Raw genomic sequence first — 22,106 nt, 5'->3', positions numbered from 1 at the left:
ATTTAATGCCTCAAGATACCATTGTTACTCTGCAACATAGTTTAAAAAAAGGGACAGGTATTTTACAAAGCGAGCAGAAAGACAAGGTCCCAAGACAAAAGGTAAACTAAATTTGAAAAGGTAAATCAGAAGATAATGAAAAGCTGGGACAGAATGAAGAATAGAGAGATTCATGGAGTGATAACAATAGGAGTAAAAATTACAAATATTGACACCTGTCACCATAGTCTCTCTTAGTTCTTCACAAATTTACTAAAGGAGTTCAGAGGAAACATTTTAAATGCTTATGATTAACAATAATAGAATATGCAGACATATATTTTGACAGACATTTTGGAGATTACTGTGAGCAGAATCTCTAAAAATAGATTTTGTGTAAGCAGGAATATCGTTGTACCATACCACCAGAAAAGGTGTAGATGCTTCACACTTTAAAACAGGAATACAGGGAAAACTGAGCTTTATTTTTGGAAGCACATGTTCTTTAAAACATGTGCATTCTTTGCTAATGTAATTGAAAATACATCTTCTCTACAGCACAGAAGAGTTACGTGGGTTTATAACCAGTAAGAGATGCTAAAGGGTAACAAAAGCAAGGACCATTTATGCAAACACTGGATATTTATTTTTATTGTCTGTTTGCTACTACAAGCTTCAGAAGACAACTGTGCAGAAACTAATGACCTTTATGAACTTTTTATTTCTTTGCAGATAGGAAGAATACCAAATTGCTGCAATCTTGCTTGTGGAGCCCACCAGAAAAACCAACTTTTGTGGTTTGGAAAAATCAAAATGCAATTGTTGCAGTGCATGAGACAAAGCCAGAGTCAAGTTAGTCAATGTGTTCCTGGAGTTATAGGCACAGAACCATCTTATCACAATGAGAAGGCAGTGAGAATCAGCAAAGTGAAAATAAAGCGTGAACAATCTTCTCCAATATTAACAGCTGCTCAGAGTGTAGAAAACTGAATACATTTCACATCATAGTTATTGCAAGAAGATATAAAAATTTTAATAATATCCCGTTCTTGAGTTTATTGCTCTGCTCAATTAAACATTATTTAACCATTCACTGCTTACAAGTGTATAATATATTGTTCTTAATCCACTGACTCCAGTGAAGCTGCTTCGGATTTTTCCAGAAAAGATAACTAGTTCTAAGGAAAAATATTTAGTCCCTCTGTAAGGCTTAAGTATCTGCAAGCTAAAAGTAGACACTAGATATAGCAACCACTCGTATTAGTTTTGTAATTCAGAGGGGGGGAGATTCAGGTTATCGCATCAGAGTTGTTTACACCATTTGTATTGGTTTAACTGCTAGGACGAGGACTATTTCATGTAATGACTGTAATTCCAACAAAATTGTAGCAACCTGACTTTTGAACTTTCTTGGGGCATTTTCTTTTCAATTGTATCCATTGTACACTACTATTAGAGAACAAAAGATTCAGGATCATTAGATTAGGTGGTGTGGGTGAACTGCTGAAATAGCCAGGTTTGTTCATGCATTGTAACAGGTTATTCCAATACTCACTCATCTTCACCTCTTTTATCCCTTTACTCTCTCATGCTCAGTGTAAGAAATGAATAAAACTGATGACTCCTGGTCACAGGTACTGACTCGTTGCTGAGAACATTTATTTATAAAGATCAGTCTCAGGCTTTTGCATCTCCATGTATCTGGCACTTAAAGCATCAATTTCACTCTGCAGCTGGGACCACATACACGAGGGCAGTCTCCACAACTCAGCTTTCAACTGCTACCTGTTGTACCAAAATAACTTGATCAGAAATATTTGGCTTTATCACAAGATTTTCTACTGGATAAAAAAAAAACCAAAACCATCTTTGCAAACCAGCAATTTTTTAAAGTAAAAAAAATTATAACAGGCTGTAGATACTCATATCACCATGCTATCTAATGCTAACAAAACATCAGTTTTCTCATGGAACAGAACCTGCTGCTTTCTTTCTCTTTTTTACAGCCATGCTGCCTCACCTGAGCATTACCAAGAGCCAGCCTGCTTTCAATTGACATGAAACTGTTAATACAATGAGCAGCTTTCCAGTTTATAGAATTAGTGTGATAATATTTACTTACCTTTGTGTTGGGAATGTAAATAAAATTGCATGCATCACCATTTGGTGAGATCCTGTGGGATCCACCCTGACAGTTCCCCATGCACAGGGCATTCCTGCAGGTGCTCTCTTAGGAAGAACCAGGGATCACAGGCAAGAAGTCTGCAGCCTCTTGCAGTAGGGAAGAAATAGTTTCTGTCTTAAATACTACTGAAAGACATTCCCCAGAGAGCTGGGGAATTTAATGCAGAAAGCCTGACAAAAAGTACTGTGACTGAGAATCTAAGGTACAGAGAGATTAAAATACCTTGCCCAAAGCCTTTATGGAAGAGGCTTTCCATCAGAGATAGAAATTCAATCTAGCTCTCACAAGTCAGTACCAAACTCAAGACTTAATTTTTTTTCTTCTGAGGTACTAGAAAGTGTAAAGCATTTCCTTATCACCAGAAATTTCATAAAGCTTGGCCACTCTAATCAGAATACCTAAATGCACATTCTTAAGGACACAGTGTCCTTTGAACACACCCTTGCCTTTCATTTAATTCAAGAGCAGCTGAATGTGCATACATCAGGACCATGCATACATTTGCAGCATTTAAAAGCTGGTATGCCACATCAATATGCCTACATTTATCTGTGCATACATACATACAAAGAAACAGACATGGCAAACTGAAGACAATAGCAGTAATAAAATACCAGCTACTGGTGGCTGGGAATGCACAACATTGAATATTGCATGAAACATAAACCTGACAACATCCCAAAGGCAAAGGGAGAACATGAGAGAGGTTAACACAACAGTCAGTGGGGCAGAGAAACTGAGCAGAGCAGCTCCTGTTCAAAAGTCCTGCATGTGAGAGCTAAGGACTGATAGGTGATGGAAAAGCAGTGTACACAACCTCTAACTACAGAGCTCTACAACCAGCATCCACAGGAGCTTGCAAGGGAAAACAGTGTTCAGCTGGTTCTCAGAGATACACAAGTTCAGATCTCTAAAGGACTGTGTAGGTATACACAATTCCATGTTTCTTCAGAGTAAAGTGGAACAAAAAAGGAAAAAGAAAAAAAAGACTTCACTCATCTACTTTCCTTAGTAAATATACACTAAGGTTGATGTATAGCCATTGTACATTTCATCTGTCGCCCCCAGGCAACTCTACAGACAGGCTCCTGTCCACTTGAGATTTTAGCTTTACCTACTGTGGAAGGAGGTCAAGTTTCCCTGGGAATCCAGACTTCCATAGTTTTCAAGAAAAATTGCTGGGCATGACAATGGAAATAAGGCAAATGAGCCCACAAATGCAATGAAAACATTAGACAGAATGTTCCTTGGATCACATACAAAGAAAAGCTCTGCAGCAGCTATACCTTGTCATTTTTAGTAACTGAAAATCATGTGGGAAAATACTCTTCTCACTAATTGCAATTATTTTTCACAGTTCAGAAGTAAAGTCACGGGGGAAGCTTTTAATGAGTGGCCCTAATTGGATGAGTACATTGTCACCTGATCTCTCTGTATACAGGGAGGGAATTGGTGCTTTGCTGTATGTGTAGTAAGGATTCCATATGTGGAATTCCTTCCTAATAATTCCTCAAAAAGACTGGAGGGGAGTTTGAGGAGCACTTGAGAGGCATTTGACTTTTATGTATGAATCTGGAACTTGCTTTTTTTCAGCCCACAGAAACCACCTCAAGCCTCATCTTAGATTATTTTTAGGCACAAGACACAAGTTTTCATTAATCTCTATACCATCATGATCTGTTCCAATATTAAACAACACAATCAGAAAGCTTCTCATATTAGATGAGTACTCTGAGCCAAGGCTTCAGGGGCTAGCTTTGTTTCAAGCCTTAAAGAGATGTCTTTAAGAAAAAGAGGAAACTAAACCACTCAAAATTAAAATAACTCAGCTTTGCTTCCTGGGTAACACTTCCCTGCCTCTTATGGAAAAGCTCACTCTAAGAATCCTATAGATATTCCTTAACACTGGGATCTATGCAAAGCCTTTAAAGTGACCATTCCCCAACTATGCTTGTCCACTAAGTCTGTCAAAGCTCTCACATCACTTCCACTGGTACTTTTTTTTTTTTTCATGTAAAGTCAAGTCAAACACTACACTTCTGGAGATCACAGAATGGTTTTCTATAGAAAACTCTTCTCCAGAGAGGAGACAGTTCTCTAGATATGCCACAAGTCCAAAAGCAGTTGGAAAAAATCCCTCAGCCTGGGAGCTATCCTACTAGTAGTGCATCCTGCCCATGTAGTTAGTACTCATCACTGTATTAGTTTCACAACTTATACACAACTTATCAACAAAATACTCATACACCACTTACAAGTACTGGCCATCACTTGGTTTCCTTTAAATACAAATCAACATAGGGAAAAGATAAATTAAAAGTAATTTTTAATTACTTCAATATGAATTTGCAAGTTTTTTATTATAGTGTTTTCAGTCATATTTAATGGTGTCTGCAAGATGTTTGTACACAAATGAGGCACCAATCCACTAACTTGCTGTGGACAAAGCTTTGCTTCCTGAAGGGAATTACCTGTGTTCTCTGCAGATCACCAGCTGAGAGGTGAAGCAGTGACCTGTTAATGCCATCAGGCTATTAATATGTTACAGGACAGCAACTGAGTCAAAAGAACTCTCCTTTTCCAAAACTATAAGAAGCAGTTAGTTATTCACTCCTGCTTTAACTTTTTCCTAACAAGAAGCTGATTTATTTCACACAATCACAGATGGTTGTCCCATTTCTTCAAAGTATTCCTCTGGCTTGTTGGTTAAAAGCTAACAAAATGGTTCTTATTAAAGCTAGTTATTTTTTAAATAGCAATCAACACCAAATTCAGAAAAAAAAATAATTGTGATGCAAAGTTTAGTTTCTTTTACACGAAGATAAGCATTACCTCTTTCCTAAATTCTCATACACAATATTGTCTCTCCAATATCATCACAATGGTGATACAACATTTATATGATGTCTCATTAAACATCAATAAAATACCAAAACATTGTTATGAAGTTTTTAAGCTCCCTAGCAGAGGACCAGAGAAAGATTCAATTGTCACAAAATTTCAAATGTTATCAGTAAATAGCAGTAGCCCAACCCACAACCCACTGATGGAGGCCACGGGAGTCTTCCCATTAACTTCCATGAGCTCTGGAATATAGCATAAGATTAATATTAGGAAGAGAAAGGAAGAGAAATGAAGACTTACCCATGAATTCAATTCCTAAATGGTCTGCTATACCCAAGAAAGCATGTAAAAGAAAAAAGAGACAGAATGTTAGAAACAGACTAAAATGTAAGCATCACCTTTATCATTTCTGGTAGCATTCAATATTCATAGGGCAGAGCTGGAGAATGCAATGTAGGGTCAGGAGCCCACTCTGTGGGTGCTGGTCAAAAAAGAAAAGCAGAATACCTTTCAAAGTGCAATTCTAAGATGTGAATTCAGAGTACTGAGATGTCACAGAAGGGAAGTGTATTTGAGAGAAAAAACCAGCACATTTCCTCATTATATTTACATTTGGCTGAAGTACTGCAAAACAGCTACCCACAGGAATTTAATTTTCTTTTCCTTCTGAAATTTCTCTAAACACACTTCTGTCATTACTTAAGACAAGGTTCTTGCTTCCATTTTCTCTGGAAGAGATCAAAATCTAAAGAGATAAATGGAAGGCTTTTACTGAGTTTTTCAGCTCTCACTCCAGCACAGTGGCCACACTTGCACTCATCACTATTGAAGAACTCCTATCTGTTGTGTATCAGAAAATCTGAATTCAGCCATCCATGTTCCTGACTTACCTATCTCACAGGTTGCATGCAATAGTTTCAAGACACTTAGAACTGAAGCAAAAATTTGAATGTTTTTAGAATATTGACTGATTTTATTATATTGAGTTCAAAACACTTCAGGAGCCTCTTTTTCACATGGAAAATTAGGATATGGTATGTCTGTAAAAGCCAGATGTTATAGTGCAAAGTAGATTTAAATTTTTCTAACATATTAAGTTGAGAAGAAGTATGTTTAAGTTGATATGCAACTGAAAAACCCTGCCTTTAAAATGTAACAAAGCCAAATTTTGTAATTGTCTTTTTCTTTCTTTCAATTTACAGTCACATTTCCCTAGTACATAACAGATAAATACATCATTTTGGTAAAGCTTCCAAGAGCAGTGTATGTGGAGAAGAAAGCAGTAGGGAAAGCACAGGAGGGTTACATGAAGGACAACGCAAGATGTGTTGGAACTGGGAGATGCTTGGAACTGGGAGGTGCTACTGGGAGCTGTGTGAAGCACTCAGTCCCACTAATGTACTGCAACCTTCAAAAATCCACTTAGAAACTATACAGCAATGTTAAATGAAGATTTCCCCAACTTTAAAGAACAGTAATTTTAAACACTTTATCATATGTATTGTCAGCTCTGGTAGCTTTGACAAGAAGGTGAAATATTTGAGTTTGGGTTAAAAAAGCTAGGAGTGATTTGCTTTTTTCAAGTTTTCAATCCTTTCAAGAGAAGGCATCAAGCATTAGGTTGCTCAGTTCACTTAGCATTCAAATCTATATAATAGCTGCTGAACTCTGTATTTATCTTCACACAGAAGACACACTATGCATCCCAAAAGACAGGAATGTAAGATGATGCTATGTGGTATAAATACCTGATTAGACTGGTATTAGGACAGGTGCATTATGCCAGTCTAGTGACACCCAAATGAATCCCTCTTTGGGATATTAAATACATAACTCAATATTACATGCATATGAATTCCACATTACAGGCTTCTAATCCCTTTTCTTTCATCACATATAAACATGCCTGGAACATTTGACATGGGGATGTAATTTTTATAAGAGTATGAGATCAGAAATATGAAAAGTGCACTCAATGTATGGTATTCACAGAGATTTTCAACTAGGGTTTTCCCTCTAATTTTCTGTACCTGTGAAATCTCCAAGTATTATCTGTGTGCAATTCACATTGTGCACGCTTCTGTAAACTAGACCAAGATGCAGTGAATAACTGCAGTCTTTAAGAAATGGCAGCAGAGATCAAAACACCATCATCTGGTCTCCAAGAAGCTAAGGATATTCACACACTAAGCAAGGCCATAAAATATCATCTCTTGAAATCTGCACAGCTGAAAAAACAATCCTTCTTTCCTAACTGGGCTATACACATTCTCTATGTGCTTTCCATTTGCAGCCTGCAATCAATCTCCTTATCAAGTTGACAAACATGGTTAAAAGCCACTTGCTCAGAAAGTGCAAACAAAATGCAGCTTTTCTTTAAAAAGGTGGAAAAAAGCATTTTTGAGCAGTTTATACATATGCGAGAGTCAAGTGTACCTGTAGCCTTCCTATGAAACATGTTCTACTGGAGAGGTTGGATATATGTCAGGTTACTTATTTTAAATATCTTAGGTGCCTGGACAGCAACTTCAGCTAATAACATAATGTGTCTATTGCTGAGAAAGCTGATTTACCCAGATTATGAGAAAAGGATGTCTAATGGGATAAACCTTTACAGTAAAATATCCAAGCTGCCAATTTACACCATTAAGCACAGCTCAACAAGCTCTGTGAGCAGCTATCTGGGAGCAGAAAGAACTAAATCTGTAATTCTTGCCCTCGTGTTTGGGGAAGGGATGCTGTTCCAGGGCCAGCAGCAAGGCCAAGCCACCAGCTGCACAAGGGGACATGCCACAGGTGATCCAAGGTGTCAAAGTTACTGAAAGCCTAACTCTGAAACTTTTTTAGTTTTAATAGAAATACATCTCCTGCAGTGATGGAGTTTGCCAAGGTGTTCAGTATATTGAGTCAGAGACACAAGGAAAGAAAATGTGCTAGAAGCAATGTCAGCAGTGATTAGCCAGACCTGGCATTTGGTTTTTTTTATCACTCTAAAATGTTTACTCCATTTAGCTACAGGAAAAAAAAAAGACAAACCAACAAAATACCACAAAAATAAGCAAACACAAACCCCACTTCTTTTGTAGATGAAAAAAAATCACAGAAGGAAACAAAAACAGTGATTCTAGCCCCCAGGCCCTTATCTGAGCTGGACCCTGCCAAATCAGCCTCTCAGGCCCAAACCTACCTTTCCAGGAGCTATAAAGAGCCTGCTGGCCCTCTTGGAGTAAAGCAGAGGCACAACTGCAATTCCACAGACATAAAAGGGGTTGGAAACCTCCCTGCTGTAAACAGTGGTGCTTCCCCCCCTGCACCCCAGGCATGCTGGCAGCAGGGAAAAGAGGGATGGGGAGCAGCACGTGGAGCAGGTGATGGCCACCCTCAGGCTGTCCCTTGGTGACCAAACACCACTCCAGCTCTTGCTCTCACTTGCACTGCTGCAGTGAAAAGAAATGATGTGGTGAAATGAAACTGCTGGCAGGCCCATGCCAGAGACAGGCATGGCACTGGGAACTGCACACCGAGGGGGTAAAGGGGAGGAAAAGAGCTGTGGTGGTGACCCAAGGCTGAAACAACCTCCAAAATGTAAAGTATTGACCCGTGACATGCCCCAGTGTGAAAACTGCTGCTATGCAGTTGTAATCTATAAATGATGAACTGCCTGCAGAGCAGTTCCTTGGACACAGAGAGTGCAATGGCAAGCAGCTCAGCACCAAGCAATGCAGCTTCTTGAAGGACTCAGTTCAGCAGCAATGTACACGAGAGCTATGAACGTGCTGAAGCGTGGGGCTGCTCCACAAGATGGGGTCATTAACCAAATAATGAGACAGATTTTTATATTGTTACTGTGATTTCTTCTTTTTCTCTGGTATTATGCTCTTAGAAACGGATACATTTCTCAGACCACAAGATTATTCACTTTTATATTTCACTTTATGAATATTTCTGTATTTTGTTGTTGATGTGAGAAAAATGCTGTACCTTATGTGCATTGCACTGTGGATTTGTTGCTAGTATTAAAACCATTTTAATTTACACTTTATGAATACATACACACCTGAGAATACTTGATAACAAGCACCAGAGAAAATAAATTTTCACTCACTAATGGATTAATTTATTTGTGCTCCACAAAGAACATGCATCCTTGTGTCTGGACTGGGGTTTTCTGGGGCCTTTTTCTTAGTCATATTAAACAGAGATTTTTTTGCAGTGAAAGACAGGTTTCATTATCTCAGCTGCATTCTACACTACATTATGGATACAAATATAAACTCAACATGTAAATCTCACCCCTGTATAGAGGAAAAATTTCAGGCATTACATAGTAATTGCAGACCACCATGGACATTTGAATCTGGTCCACAGATAGGTTGAGTTTGTCATGAAGGAAACAGCTTTGAGAAATCAGTGCAACAGCAAAGTATTTTTCTCTGCAAATGAAATTTATCTGTTCCAATAAACTCATAAGTTTTGTTAAATCATCCTTGCTACATTACTGGCTTGAACAGAAAATGCAACCCAACAATATGCTGCAAGCTACTTTTAGACAGGTTGAGTAATCTGAACAGATGATCTGCTGGGAAGGAACAGGACAAAAGTTTAACTCTTAAGTATTAGACTGATCCAACTTGATCTGAAATAAAGGAAAATCCTTCCATTCAAAAGGCAACCAGATTAGGATACCACCTAAACTACACACAGCTGCTGTCTTGCCCATTATGTTTTACTGTGTTTGCCAGCACAGTTACCAGGCTATTCCTGTATGCAATGCAAGTACAACAGTAACTGCTTTCATATGTATTTACCTGAAAGTATATTATCTTTGAATCCTAAATTATATTTTTTGCTGCCTCATTTTGCATGTGAGCTCATAGAGCTATGGGACGAGGGATTTCTCTGTTCAATAGGATGGGTACCTTGCTCCCATTTCTCTCTGACAGGAGCTTATCAGACAGCAAATGCATTAAGCTGTGATACCAGCCAAATGCTGTCAGAGGTTGGTTGGGGTTTTTTCAGTATCAAAACCTAAAAAACTCCAGCGTGCATTAATGTATTTTACAAATACATTTATTAGAAAGCACAAAATCTGATTTTGTTGTTTGTTTGAGAGAGGTTCTGGTGATTTGTTTTTTTGTAATTAGCTTACACAAAAGTATTCTACACATTGGGGTTTGAGAAATGATTAGGACAGCTCAGTGGAATCAAGACACAGAAGAAAGATAGCTCAGTAACTGAGATTTCAAAGCATCTTCACAGAAAGACATGATAGAAATTTATCTCTATGTAACATCTAAAAAAGCATCAAACTAAATCCCGAGAATGAGTAGATTAATATTCAGTGCCTCCTTTTTACACCCTCGGAAAAAAAAAAAAATTAATACAATTTTACCAGGTAGGCTGTTCACAATCTATTAGCTGCTATAATGGCAGCTAAAGGATTTCAGTTCTTTGCCCCACCTATGTTAGGACTCAGTGCTACTTGGCCAGTTTTCAATAAAATAAGAAATTACAGTAGCAGAGATGAGAAGAACTTAAAAAAAAAAAAAAAAAGAAGTCATAAATCTATAAAAAATTTACAGTCATATTCTCATCATAAATGCCAGAAGAGTTATATTCTCAATATATATTGATAGGGGTAATTTTATTTTAGACTGAATTATAAGACTCAGTCTGTGAAAATAAATATTGAAGACAACACTTAGAGGTTAATTGCTTTATCCATTTGTTTTTGAAGGATAAAAAAATAAGGCAAAGGAGGAAAAACCTAGACATGCTGTGAGCATTTGTATGTCTCTGGAGAGACTACTGTATGGCCTCAGGACAGAATCCCTCCACCCATCATCTATTCCACACCAAAGGAGCATTGGCAAAACATCCAGCAAAACCTGCTGTTACATAAATAATATACAGTGCTGAATAATGAAATCAAATACTGATTTCTTTCCTTTTGACTGACAAAAGCTCATTACTGTGGCTCACATCAACAGAGCAGAAAGACTGTTTCTAACATTTGAAAATAAGTAATATCAATGCTTACAACTCTACAGGCTTAAGACAAGCTGGACAATTCAGCTACCTACCTGATCTGTAGCACACAGGTTTGGAAGATTAAGTTTGTCTACTCTCTATCATTTTTAAGACCTTAAAATATCATCTCTACAGCTAACAGACTCCCTCTTTGAGGGAGTATGTTAGATTTTAATGAAAACCTTTAGTTTCATCAAGCAATGTAAGCAATCTCTGATATCTAGAATATTGTAAATAAGTGCACATTTTGATCCTAGTTCAATTTTTCTTACTGTAGCTATAAATTCAGCAGAACAAATAAACATTTCTTTCATGTCAAATCCATGGAAAGCCCACTGAAGTTACAGCATTAAATTTCCTAAATGCCTGAAGAGGGTGTTTAACAGTTTTAAGAGATCCATGCCAAAAAGTTTAGTGTCAGGTGTCAGCCAAACGCAGCCAGGCTTCTTTCTTCTCTGAATAGCCCATTGCTTTAATCAGTGAGCAGAGAGAACAGGTAAATGTTAGATACTGCTGCTACATACAGATATATTTTTGCTGATTTACTTAGCATTCATAAATCAATACAACTCCTCATCCTGCATGAGGACTTTAATTCATCCCAGAGTATCAATGTCTAAACTGTAACACAGAATACTTTGTCTCCAGTCAGACAACTTGAGGATGCTTTCTTATTTTATTTGCTTAAAGTGTAGTCCTGTTTCCATGAAAATTAGCAACAAGACCAAATTAAAAAGCACTTGCCTGTAAAAAGCCTCATAGCTCATGGTGACAAAGCTATTTATGAAGTTTTCTTATATGACAAAAATGAGAAACTGATGTGATCACTCTGAGATCAACTTCCCCCCAGTAAAAGCTGCACATTATATACTGCTACTGGGTTACTGATATTGCATTGAATGTTATAACCAGTGATTCTGAGAGATATTCCTGGAAAAAAAAAGATTTCTCTGATAGTCTGCAGTTTTGACAGATCAGCTAAAACCCACATTAGAACTGGAATTGCAAAAAATGTAATTTGTGGTTTTTGTTCCTGTTCATTACTGAAGCCTGTAATTTCCTGGCAAGTTTGGTGGGTTTCTGTCTTGGTTCCATACATCAGGCTGGTTCTATATTGCCATCTGAAGGCCCAACCTCCCTCACCAGGATCTCTGGCTCTGCTAACAGCTACACAAAGGAAAAAACAGCAACGTAGCCATTTGACTTAAAATTGCAAACTCTTTTCCTGGGCTGCTGCAGGAGCTATGACAGTGCCTGTACCTGTCCTACAGCCACAGTCACGTAGTAGGTGATTACAGCACTGTCACAACTGAGGAACTGTCAGAAGAATTAGGTTATGAACAATATATTCCTCTATCCTCTGTGTCATTTATGCAAAGGTTCCTGCAGAGCTGACACTCACGCTGCATAAAATCCTGTTCTCATCTCTTACCACTGCTCCAGCTTGGCTGGGGGGCATGACACAGCCTCTGCTGATGGCCTTGCCTTTAGCCCCAGGAATGCTGGCAGCTGTGTTCGCACATATTTGCCTAAGTTGTGCTTAGATCTTAAGTTATTAGGTACTTGCAGTAGCAATCCGTGCGGTCAGTCACACAGAGTCCTGTCAAGATGCCCACCTCTACAGTGGGAAATTGGTCCTTTCTCAACTATGTTGTGACAAGGTCTTATAAAGCTGGATAGGAGGGGAGAAACACATTTTTTTTGTTAAAAAACAGAAAAAAGTGCTAATCACGCCACAAAAGCATATTCAGCACTTTTGGAACATATGGTCCAGAAAGTTTTTGTAATCATGCACAAATGAGATTATTTATCTTATCATGAGCCATGAAAAAAAGACTTGACTGCAGCATTCTGTGGGAGAAAGAAGACTCTTCTGGTTAAATCAATGATGCAAAATGTCCATTAAGGTGGAATAAGTCTACAAGTTTCTTAGAAATCACTGCAGGGATTTTGGCAGCAAATGGGTATTTGATAATATGGGTCTGTAAAATACAAGCAGCCTCACAGAAACATTAAATGAATTGCTAATAGCTCCCTCATCTTATGAACATATGATATTTAATAAACATTTCTCATGTTAAATGTTACTTTATTCCTTCCACAGAACATTAAGCTGTCCTTCACTTGCCTGCTATAGGAGAATGTTTCAGATGCAATTGTGTTTACTGCTCTCTAAAGGCACAGAAAATTTTGTAGAGTTTTTGTCAATTTCTTAAAACCTAATTACTTTCTTCAACTTCAGGACAAAGAACTCACATCAATTTTTGAAAAAATAGAGCTTTATTCCATAAGGAACCAAGTAATTTAGTTCTACTGCAGTCAAAAAAAGAACCACCAGCAGCAGAGTACAGGTAGTTACACCAAGGTTTTTACTATTCAGTAAAAGTTTTAATGTCTGTGAATTCTACATTTCCATTCTAATGATAAGAAAGTTGCCATATTTATTTCTATCCATATACAGCTGCCTAGGTAATTGCCCTGAATTTTGCAGAGGACTCAGGAGACTCAAAGATTTGGGATTCTCAGACCTTTTGGGAAAGATGCTGAGTTTTTTCTGCCTTGATTTGGGAAACTACATTTCTTAAGGCATGTAATATTAAGAACAGTAATCATATTTACTGTATTTAATGTATGCTGAAGACACTTCCTCACATGGTTTAATTTTCAGTAATGTAAGAACTTAGCAAGAGAAATATTTGAACTTCCTCTGCTTACTCTCTGCATGTGTCTCATACTTCATGTGAGCAGATGCTTCGTGCAGCAGCATAGCTGAGTCTCATTTCCAGTAGTCCTGTGTTTCAGGCTCAGATGATGATAAATGGCTAAAAGCTTTCATCCAAATTTTCCCACTGTTTGTGGCGTTTGTTGCCTTATGGGCTCAGTGGTTTCCCCTGCAACAGGTACCCCTGAGTGTCTCTCAACACCTTCCTGAACCATCAAAGATTTATTTACACCAAGATCTCCTGTGTTCTTCCAAAGCTTACTGAGTCCTCTCTCTGGGAAATCAGGCATGGAAGTCCCTTTAGATCCAGCTAGATGTTATCCACATATATATTGTGCTCAAAAAGTTTTTACCTAAATGGCGTGGTTCTCACCTACACAGGTCTTCCCTCTTTAGTGAGGAAGAGGAAGAGTTATTTCTTTCAATTTTAAGGGACCATAACCTTGAAAGCTTTAAAGAACTTACTGCAGTGGACTTTATCAGAAAATACTGTGTTTGTCCAGCATCTCACAGGATTCAATGAAGGAAACACCAGTTCACAAATTAATCTCCTTGTAGTGCAACTCTCCTGTATCTGCAAGAAGGTGATGCCAAGTCTAGGCACAAAAATGGTGGTTTTGTTTTGGTTTTTTTGTTTTTTTAAAGATGCTGCAGGTTTGTTGGCTGTCCTGGTGTTCAAACCATGCACATACACAACTCTGCTTGCACTGTGCTTATGCAGAATATAGTATTATACCTTAGAGGGACAAAAGTTCAGGTATAATTGGCTTGCTAGAGAAACTAATAGGTTTTATTTTTGTTCTTTTGTTTTTTCTTTTTGTTACTTGGGAAATGTCTACTAAAAACTTTGTGATTTCATAAAAACATTCCAGCAGTTACACCTTCTTTAAAACTGGTGAGTACACAAAGACACCTAAGATGATTATTTTACTATCCAGTGTTTCCATATTCACAGACAGGCTCCTTGAAGGTCAGGAACACTTCAATACTCCAATTTGAGTGCTCTCTCAAGTTCCCTACCAGATGCATTCCCCAAACTCCGTCCTGTGCTTGCAGGTGAACTGTATGAACAGTCTTAATGAAAATTAAGAAATTTAAGAAATTACAGTCTGGTAATCATCAGGCTGTTGATGGTATCAAGGCAGAAAGAGGAGATATGAGCAGAAGAGCTCAGTTTTTCTCTAAATTAAAATCATAGAATCATAGAATTGGCTGGGTTGGAAGGGACCTCAGAGATCATCGAGTCCAACCCTTTTACCACCTTTGCGGTTGCTAGACCATGGCACTGAGTGCCACATCCAGTCTCTTTTTAAATATCTCCAGGGACAGAGAATCCACTACTTCCCTGGGCAGCCCATTCCAATGCCGGATCACTCTCTCCGTAAAGAAATTCTTTCTAATATCCATCCTAAACCTCCCCTGGCACAACTTGAGACCATGCCCTCTTGTCTTGTTGAAAGTCATCTGGCAAAAGAGACCAATGTCCACCCGGTTACAACCTCCTTTCAGGGAGTTGTAGAGAGTGATGAGGTCTCCCCTGAGCCTCCTCTTCTCCAGCCTGAACAGCCCCAGCTCTCTCAGCCTCTCCTCATAGGGTCTGTGCTCGAGTCCCTTCACCAGCCTGGTTGCCCTCCTTTGGACCTGCTCCAGGACCTCGATATCCTTCCTGAACTGGGGGTCCCAAATATTTTCTTTCTGGGAATAATTTGTTCAGCTAACCAAACACTAAGCCAGGTACACTAGAAAAGTGCAGAGCACTGTGCCTGAATTGCAGAATTGAAGCAAGATAGTGAGGTAACATGAGCTATTTGTTGAGATGTGAACACCAGAGAGCTGAGGAACATCACCAAGGCACCGAGGAAGCTGTAACAGTTCAAATGGTACCATTTCCATTTGGTTTTGGGTACTGACACACATGCTCTGACAATATCTGATCAACTGGAGTTTAGGAACGCACAGGCAATTCCTCCTATCATACAATCTGAATGGAATCACTGCTTTTTTTCCATGACGAAACTGCTTTGTTTATGGAAAGGTTATGGAAATATATATTTTGCTTAGAAGTCACTGGTTAATGATGGAAACAAAGAAGTTGTAGCAAAAAGGATAGCAAAAAAATGACCATAAGTTCTTCCTCAGAGTCTGTCTTCTGCAAGTTTGGATACATGATAGGCATTTATGACTCTGAAAAATAAAATTTAATGGCTTTTGTGCTTGAATACTCTAGGTCTTCATATTCTTTACTGATATAAATACATTAAAACAATATTAACTACTATAAAAAAATAAGCAGGGTGGTCTGAAAATGTTTGTTTGGGATGGATAATATGACTCATCCACGAGCTCTGAAGCACAGGGCTATGATAAAAAGAATTAGAAGAATTAGCTGATGCCAAAAGCAATAAAACCCCCAGCATATTGGGAAAAAAAAGCATATGATCTGCAGAGAACCCAGAATAATCTACAGCAAGAGCAGCAAAATTAAAGCTGCTCTTTGGCCCCATTTTATATGGCAATACACTGCAATTAATTGCTATGAACATAATTTAAATAGAGCGTCAAAGGGCCCCATTTATAGAAATGTGAAACTCACTGAACATAATCACTCTGTCAGAACCACAAAACCAAATTACCTGCTTGGGCACAAACCAGAAAAAAAAACCAAAAAAACCCCAACAAAACCGAGAAAAAAAAAAAAAAAAAAACGAAAAAACCCCAGAATGGTAAAAAAAACTAAAAAAAAAAGGGTGGGGGGAGGAATTTGCTCTGTGACATTCATAAATGTAAACTATCACTTAAAAGATAAGCAAAGTTATTCAGATGATTGTGGGGCTAATTTCTTAAACAACTTCACAGGAAAAGGCAAGAGAAAGCCCATAGGAAAGATGGGAAGAGTCAGAGGATTGACCATGTCCTGCCCTCTGTGAGACACCTCAGCAGTGGCTCTGCTTAGAATCATCAAATGCACTTCTTTTCTTTCTTCTTGTTTCTTCTTTAGGATCCTCAGAAGATTTAACACCTCCTGACATATCTCAGAGGACATTTTCCCTTCAAAGGTCTCTAGAATTACTCTCTCACTCCAGAATCTAGATGCAAATCTATTTTACATTCAATTAGATGTTAATTCAATGTTTCCCTTATAGCACCATTCTACAAGGGCATAAATTATTTGATAAACATAAACAGGGCAAATGGAAGGTCTGGATTCTTTTTCAGCTCAAACAAGGTATCTCAGTAAGTAAAGGAGTTCTGTTGGGTGGCCTAGAAAATAGATAGAAAGAAAATATTATCACCCACTTAGGTTTTGTTTTAAATCAGCAGGCCCTTGCTCAGAGGAAAACTGTGAAATCAAGCAAAAACTTTTTACTCCTCAGTGGGCCATGCAATGTCCATAAATCATCAACGTGGAAAGAGGAGTCAATTTTTTGCATTAATTTTCCTGTACTATCCAAAACATGCATATGTTTAAAAAAAAATAAAACTAGTACAGAAAACACCTGTTTTTTCTCTCATCACTAGAGAATGAGAGTCAGGAGTGTGGAAATCACCTCTACATGAGATTTAAATGAATTCTGAATCAAGGTCCTCCAAGAGGAAAATGAGTGAATACTACTACAGGTTCAACTAATACAATTTTTGTATATTTTGGTACACAGATGAAATGAGGTTTTCCCCCCCTGAAATGTACCAGTCTGAGAAATTAGATGTGCATATGGTCACGAAGTAAAAACCATTGCATCTCACACATGAATTCCAATAAAATCACTAGAAAACATCACTATCAGTTTCTAGCAGAAAAACAGGACACCTTACCAAAAGGTCTTCTCTTTTTAGCCAGTCATAAAATAAAGGTGTATATGACCCACCAAGAAGAAAATGCTTTCAGCTTGAAAGATAACTATATATAATATATTATCATTTCAGGAGGAAAGTAAACAATACTTCTATTTTTGCATGGGTTTAATTTTGTAATTGGAAAATGAAACTGCATCATCAATTTATTCATTCCCTAATACAGTTACAGTAAACACTGCAAGGTGAGGAAAGGTCTGGGTTATAATTTGGGCTTGCATTTTATTTGAGATTGCACCCTGCATTCAGGCACAAACTGGGAGGTGACCTCACAGTTGACAAGATTGTATTTACTGGGCTGGGAGTCTACATGGAAAATTCCTTTTTTTGTGGCTGCAATATTACAGAGCAAACAGTCATAGAAGTGTCAGATGAACACTGTAAAAGAGTTTAATATAGTGAAGGGAAAATGAGACAAAGACACAATTCTGCTGTGATTCCCAATATATTTATATTTTATATGAGTGTCAGAATCCCTGACAGAGAAGAAGATGAAGTAGGAAAATTAACCTGAAAGGTGGCAAAAAGGTGCCAAAGTTGAGCAGCACAATTTTCCAGTGCCTATTCCAACTCCCACTGAAATAGAACTGCTACTGACCTGAGATGCAAACTGTGCAAATTTCACAGGTAACTTTGGGAAGCTGAGCTTGTTGAGCTGAGTGTTGTGAAAGTCAAGTTTTGGGGGTTTTGAATTTATTTACTTTACCTGCATGCGGTCTTAAAACTGTGAAGTCCAGCTATCACCTTTCTTTCCTCTAGCTAAACAATCATTTTACTGTTATGTTGGTGGCAGGATGGAAAAGCAGCTTTTAAATCAGTGAGAAGCAGAAATCCCCTCTATGATGGCAGGAAGATGCCAGGCAACAGTGAAAAAGGCAGCCTAATGTTTGGGTCAGTGAGTAGATCCCACCCACACCACTCTAACCCAAATTCAGTAATGACACTGTTAAACAAGGTCCTTTTTCCTTAGAGCATGTACAGGTCAGTAAACAGCAGAAAGCAGAGGTCCAGATTATGCTTCTGACTCAAACCCTCCCTTTCCCATAACTTTTTTTTTTTTTTTCCCAGAAGCAGTGCGCTCCATACAACCAACTTGCAAGAATATTCTAATCTGAAAAAGCACCTGTCTCTATTTTGCATTGGCCAAAAACACCTGCCCTTGGATATTAGCCATTTTCTTCCTTTTACTAAAACACTACAGAGTGGCCACCATGTAGTGAAATGAGGCAACCAGGTGCCACTAATTCCCAGGAAGTGGCATGAGCTTGTGTTAAGTCCACCTGTGCCTGATTAGGGTGGGCCTCCACTGCACATGAGCAGGATTAGGGGGCCAATAAAAGCAGTGCTGAGAGAACCAACTGACCTCTCTGCAGGTGTGCTCAGGAATGAGCTGCGCCTGTGCTTCAAGCCTCACCTTTTATTGGCCCCCTAATCCTGCTCATGCACAGTGGGGGCCCACCCTAATTAGGCACAGGTGGGCTTAACACAAGCTCATGCCACTCCCTGGCAATTAGTGGCACCTGGTTGCCTCATTTCACTACACCACCACATAGTTAAAAACATTTAGGCATCTAAATACCTTTGTAAAATACAAACCCCAATACCTCTCTGAAGTCACTTTCAAGAAAAGAAACCTCTCCTCTTAGGCTCATACCTCTTAAGCTCTCCTGAAAGTTTTATTTCTTTGGGGGAGCAGCTACATTGTGAGGGACAAGTGACTTGCACCTACTCTTAGATTTGCACAGCCAAGGAGTCAGCAGGACCTGAAGTAACTGCAGAAGGAAAAAACAGTACACATGAATTACCATGGCCTAGGAAAACCTTGTGGTCTTGCAGCTGATTCTTACATGGTATTTCCAGTACTGCTTACTAGAAGTAGACCAGGTGAGCTTGGAGACACCTGGGTTTGCTGTGACATTTCCATTTTGCTGAGGCAATTCTACTTTTGCTGAAGTTGCACAGACAGAAAGCACAGCAGGGCATCCAAGGATGGAGCCTCAGTGCTCCAACGTGGAAAATTTCTGTGGTCAACCAAGAAACAGGCAGTAAACCTGAATCACTTGCACCATCATCCTATTATGTTGACCATCTGAGGTCTTAAAACACGTCTTAGGCTCCAGGGTGCAGAGCCTGATTTTTGTAATGTATATCAATTTACTTTTGATTTTCAGCCTGAATTCATACTGCAGCAATCTAAATCCATTCATTCTTCTGCCAACATATCTTTCTGCTTCAATTATTCTTATTTTTCCTTTATATTTATCCATTTGGCATATTTACAGACCCAATGATGTCTCTTTGACATATTTCCCAGGCCATCATTCTATACAGCTGTAGTTTCCAGACAGACATAAGAACATCTATCAATTACTGTACTGGATCAGCAATACATTCACTCAAATGTTGTTCAAATACTCATACAAAAACCTCTATCAGCACTTCCTACATTTCTATAAGACACAGAATATGTCCTATCAAAAAGTGTGTGTCTATGAAAAAGCATACTGTATACCTATTGGAGCTGCCAGAATCACCAGAAACAAAGCAAAACAAAAGCCCTAAGCAACATAAAATAGGTGAAAAGCTTCCACTAGCTCCTTTGAATCCTGGACACATCAATGGAGAGAAGAAAACAAGATCTGCCACAATGTGCAATTTCACCCCGAGATAGAGTAAGGAGTGCTGGCTGCATGGCTGCTCCCTCCACTACCACTGCATCTGTGGGAAAAATGTCAAACTGAATCTGGAGATTTCCCTTAAGTCCCTTTTGCATAGGAGTGAAATATCTGCTCCACTAACTGGATTTTATCTAGAATTATTAAATGGAGAGAACGTTTTTAGTAAAGAAAATGTATTCCCATCACATCTGTCTGACAACTTCCAGAAAAAATAAATCAGAACTGCTCAAGATATAACTGTTTCCATAACCCATTTTTGCACCAAGGAATAACATTTGGAATAAAAAGCTTTTGGTTTTAGACTGAAATATAAATTAAAGACTGAGGTCTTAAGACTGCAAATTTTAAAGCAAATTAAAAAAGAAAAATCATGTTGTGATGATTACAGGTTATGGGCATTCACAGTCAGACAAGAAATGCAGTCATGCACTTTACTTTCCCCTCTTTTGTGTAGCTGCTAAGCACTTCTGCACAAGACCATTACAATATAAATACTTTTTTTTTCATTGTTTAAAAATTGTATTATTTTTGCTAATGCTGTTTAGAGTGCTTGGACAACTTACAATAGTTATTTTGATGTCTCTTTGACTTCTCTGTTCAATATACCTTTCACACAAGTTTAAATACACACAGATCATTGCATGAGAGTTGTTAAATACCTGCCTGCCAACTCCACAGTACCTGGAGAAGAAATCCTTGTTGAGGAATTAATACAATTTGAAATCTGCAAGATAAATCTAAGGCTCAACTAGTGGTAGAGTCGAATATTAAACACTAATATAAGTGACTGAAGAAGGGCATATATGCCAAATACTATAGAGAAAAAAAATAAAAGGCATAGCCCTAAATCTGCCTGGTTTAAAGTCTGTGCCACTGTGATGGAGTCTCATTAACTGCTCTGCAACTTCACATCCTCATTTTCTTACAGTCCATCAGGCTGACTTGAACAAAATTAAACACACTACAGGGCAAAATAACCAGCTAAACTAAAATAAAAGACTTGTACTGTTTATAAACATTTTCTTAAGAAATTGCACATTTGAGATAAACATTTATCTCTAGAGGACTCCTCCCAGTTGTCACCTTTGGATGACTGGGATGGGGGAAAGCAAAGGTGTCTTGCTTGTATGAAACACATTCAACAGAAATACATTGTGTCTAACTGGGCATTACTAAATGGTATCTTCACCATAACAAAGAAAAATTAATCATAAAAACAGCAATCAAGCTCTACTGCCATGAGTAAGATTAATTAGACTAATTAGCATTTATCTCAATAATTTTGTTAGGACTGTACATCCCATTCACCACCTTTCCTTGGTTGTGATAATCCTTGCTCTCACTGCCTATGGCCATGAAATGCAAAGTGTGTAAGGACAAAGAATAATTTTCAGCAAATCCTAAGAAATGAATGTAACCTTTTTAACATTACCATCTTTTAAGCATTCAAGAAGATCAGAGATCAGGTCAGTTATTGAAAGACAAACCAGACCCATCCATTTGCTTCATCTGCAGTAAGGTGCAGGAATAGCTCGTGTCTGGAATTTACCACCACGTGTTTGAACAGTAAGCAGATGTTTTGTCAAGTCCCTGGTAACCCATGACAATTTTCTTCTCATTTTTCAGACATTATGTTTATAAACAAATTAATTGGTATGCAAGCTGAACCAGCAAGTCAGGATATTTTATCCATTTTGATGGGTATTTCTAGGCTTTAAAGATGACAGAGCAGACCCTCACTGAGGGATGGAACACCAGCTGAAGGTGGCAGCACAGCTGCTCTAGAAGACAGGGGTCCCTGCATAACAAACTACTT

At 38.3% G+C, this 22,106-nt stretch overlaps 1 protein-coding gene across 1 annotated transcript in view; it reads right to left on the bottom strand.

The window, feature by feature from the left end:
* The window catches only part of NRG3 (neuregulin 3), a 347,967-nt gene that overhangs the window by 55,667 nt on the left and 270,194 nt on the right, over window positions 1-22,106 (bottom strand). Inside the window, exon 4 of the mRNA XM_030453174.1 lies at window positions 5,309-5,335. Within this exon, the coding sequence (XP_030309034.1) occupies window positions 5,309-5,335 (27 nt within the window). The remainder of the gene's footprint in view (window positions 1-5,308; window positions 5,336-22,106) is intronic.

This window comes from Calypte anna, chromosome 6 (genome assembly GCF_003957555.1).
Source record: "Calypte anna isolate BGI_N300 chromosome 6, bCalAnn1_v1.p, whole genome shotgun sequence".
In the NCBI taxonomy this organism is placed as follows: Eukaryota; Metazoa; Chordata; class Aves; order Apodiformes; family Trochilidae; genus Calypte; species Calypte anna.
This window is presented reverse-complemented; position numbering and strand designations above follow the sequence as displayed.